Here is a 2,820-nt window from a genome sequence, read left to right as displayed (position 1 = left end):
CCAGGTGGGTCTTGGCTTGGCCTAGCTTTTCCATCATTTGTTTCAACTCCATTATGTCTATTTAAGGAGAATTTAAGGTAAATAATTTTTGAGGATTTAAATTACAAATAAAAGAACAAAATTATGATTATTATATAATTATGAGAAGAACAGATAAAATATGTTAATAGCAAACTATGTTTTACTGTAGCATTGCATGTAACAATTTCAGTAAACGCTTTAGAAAATAAGGAGAAATCATTTTGGTTTAGTGATTTTATAATAAATAGATATTATAAAAATGATCAAATCTTAATAAATTACCTATATCTCCTGAGTTGTCCAGATCATATTCCATAAACTTAGCTGTAACAAAACAAAAATGCAACATAATGTATAGACACACCTCTATGTTTCATTAAGATTTCTTTGGGCTTTTTAAGAATAATGAAAAATGCTAGTTTTCATAAAATTGTGCTTATTTAAATGAGTTTACTTGATGTATCTGGCACTTAGCTTCGTTCATGCTCTCATCTCTGACTATCTCACGCATTTAAAGCAATTTCTAATTCAAAAGTTTTACCTCCACAATTACATGCCCTCTCTGGGACTATAAATCTGCATACAAACCTTTGTATGCCACTAATTTCTCCTCTAAATCTTCAACATCGCTATAGTCGCCACCATCCACACAATCCTAAAACAAAAATCTTTAGCTATAATACACTATAACAGATCATTTTGTAACACTACATTTTTATAGTTTGATATTAATCGATGATATAGTAATACTTGTAACTGTTATGAAATTATATATAAACCTTATTGATCTCGTCCAGAGCATCCTCTTGTTTCTTCCTTAGTTGTCCGTATGTCTTCCCTCCTAAAATTATTCATTACATAAATAAAACACATTCAAGACCAATAATGAGAGCAAACGCATATTCTGATGATAAAATTTATCTCGTTAAGTCATTCCCTTGTTTTGATTATATTATAACTTTATAGTAGGAAGCTTTGGTACATGATTGCTTTGTCATATGTACGTAAGTGGTACTTATGAAGTTTTCCGGATTACAACAGTCGACTCCCATTCATAGCTAATGATAGGAAAGTCTTAATTAGCTTACTCCAACTTTCAAACTGCAACTGTCAGGGGGAAATCCCTTACTAATAATCTTTCAGTATATTTTAGTTGATTTTTTTCTATTATATTAGAAAAGGTTGTGCAAACGCTCAATAAAATAGATATTGGAGACAATGGTTTTTAACTGCTTGTCGTTTAAAAAACATTCACATGCTCTGGGACACTTTGATGTTTGACATGACCTAGATACCCAGACATTTTTGTCACTACAAACGCACTGTGGCATAATTAACGGGAACTAGTTGTCAAATGATCTTATCTTAGAGATATAGTTTAATCTTAAGATTTATACATCCTATACAGGCAAATGATAATTCTCTCCGGAGTTTTATAATTAGAAGTAATTTAATACTCTCTCTCTCTCTCTCTCTCTCTCTCTCTCAATATGGACATTGTCTACACTTCCCCAAATGGAAGTAAATAAACTTATTATTACACATAACGAGACCATCCCTGAACTAGGCCACATCTTAATTGATTGCTTCGCTGGTTAACTTTGGCCCAGGGGGTCTTGTCATACATAGAAGCTTGATTGCACACTGGTATAATTTAAACTACAAAATCTTGTAAATGCGTGCCATTAACTAAAAGTTTGTAAACTTGCAAAGAATTAAAATTTAGTGTAAAAATGGTATCAAGCTTACGTACAGATATCGTTATAGGGAGTTATTTTATGTCCATATATATAAGGTCATTTAGGAATATGCCGTGTTAACATGCTATTTTGAACGTTGAAAACTGACTAGTATTAAACTGATATGTATAGAATTTTTAACCTAAAATTAGGAAAAGTAATTCGGTATATGTATGATCCAGGGGGCTAGGGGAAGTTTTACAGAAAGAATATTTCCCTGTAATCTCTAGAATAAAAATACATTACCTTCCTAATACGCTATCAACACTTTGATCAAGTAAGGATATGCATGCATAAATGATTTTAAAAACCTAAAATCAGGCAGAACAATTGATGAAGTCTATCGAAAGTAAATTTGACAAAGAAAAATACAAGTAATAAAAATTACGTTTGGCCTTTAATTAAATGCCTTACATGTATATTGAGAAGTTTGTATAAAGATAAAACAAGACTTTACCTTGTTTATCGGTAAAGTCCACCGGCATTTTCTCAATTTATTCCTTCTTCTCAAATCTCAATACACAAATGCCCGAAATAAGACGGTCGACTTCCCACAAGTCTTTCAACAAGCGAGTGTCCACAGTCAGCGATGTTAAGTCAGTTGTATCTTAAACTTCCTGTTTGTTGTCACGTGGTATTCGTAATAATATTGACTCGTCCATACATACGTACTAATGATCTAATAATTACGCACACTATTTTCACTATTTTACTCCCACATAATTTATCTCTTTTAGAACAAAAATATGCATAAAAAATAAAAATATAAATGTAAAACATCTTAAGACACATGTTAAAAAATAAAAATAATTAATATAAATGTGATTTATATGACAAAATTGATATATGCATAGTCTTGTAATGCAAGCATTGAAAAAATCTTATTCATGCACACTTACCTCTTTTGTATTTTATAAATTCCTCTTTAAAATACTTAATAAAAGAAAGAATATGACAGTGTAGCCCCACCCCTCTCTTCCGAGAAACTTGCTGAATTCACAAATGAAGAATTTTTCCTAATGCTAACCTCGTATAACATTCTCAGTGAAAGACATCTATG

General features: G+C 31.1%; 1 protein-coding gene across 1 annotated transcript; it reads right to left on the bottom strand.

The window, feature by feature from the left end:
• Positions 1–3: 3 nt before the first annotated feature.
• On the bottom strand, positions 4–2,376 carry LOC134261271 (allograft inflammatory factor 1-like; the record flags this gene model as incomplete). The annotated part of the gene is made up of 5 exons (XM_062743716.1): positions 2,218–2,376; positions 801–862; positions 610–676; positions 304–345; positions 4–57 (listed from the first exon to the last, which is right to left on the bottom strand). Coding segments are annotated over exons 1-5 (253 nt in total), but the record flags the coding sequence as incomplete, so codon positions are not given.
• Between the last annotated feature and the right edge of the window lie 444 nt (positions 2,377–2,820).

The sequence above is a fragment of the Saccostrea cucullata genome, unplaced genomic scaffold, assembly GCF_032062105.1.
Source record: "Saccostrea cucullata isolate Sc308-1 unplaced genomic scaffold, CSIRO_AGI_Scuc_v1 ctg11873, whole genome shotgun sequence".
Taxonomy (NCBI): Eukaryota; Metazoa; Mollusca; class Bivalvia; order Ostreida; family Ostreidae; genus Saccostrea; species Saccostrea cuccullata.
This window is presented reverse-complemented; position numbering and strand designations above follow the sequence as displayed.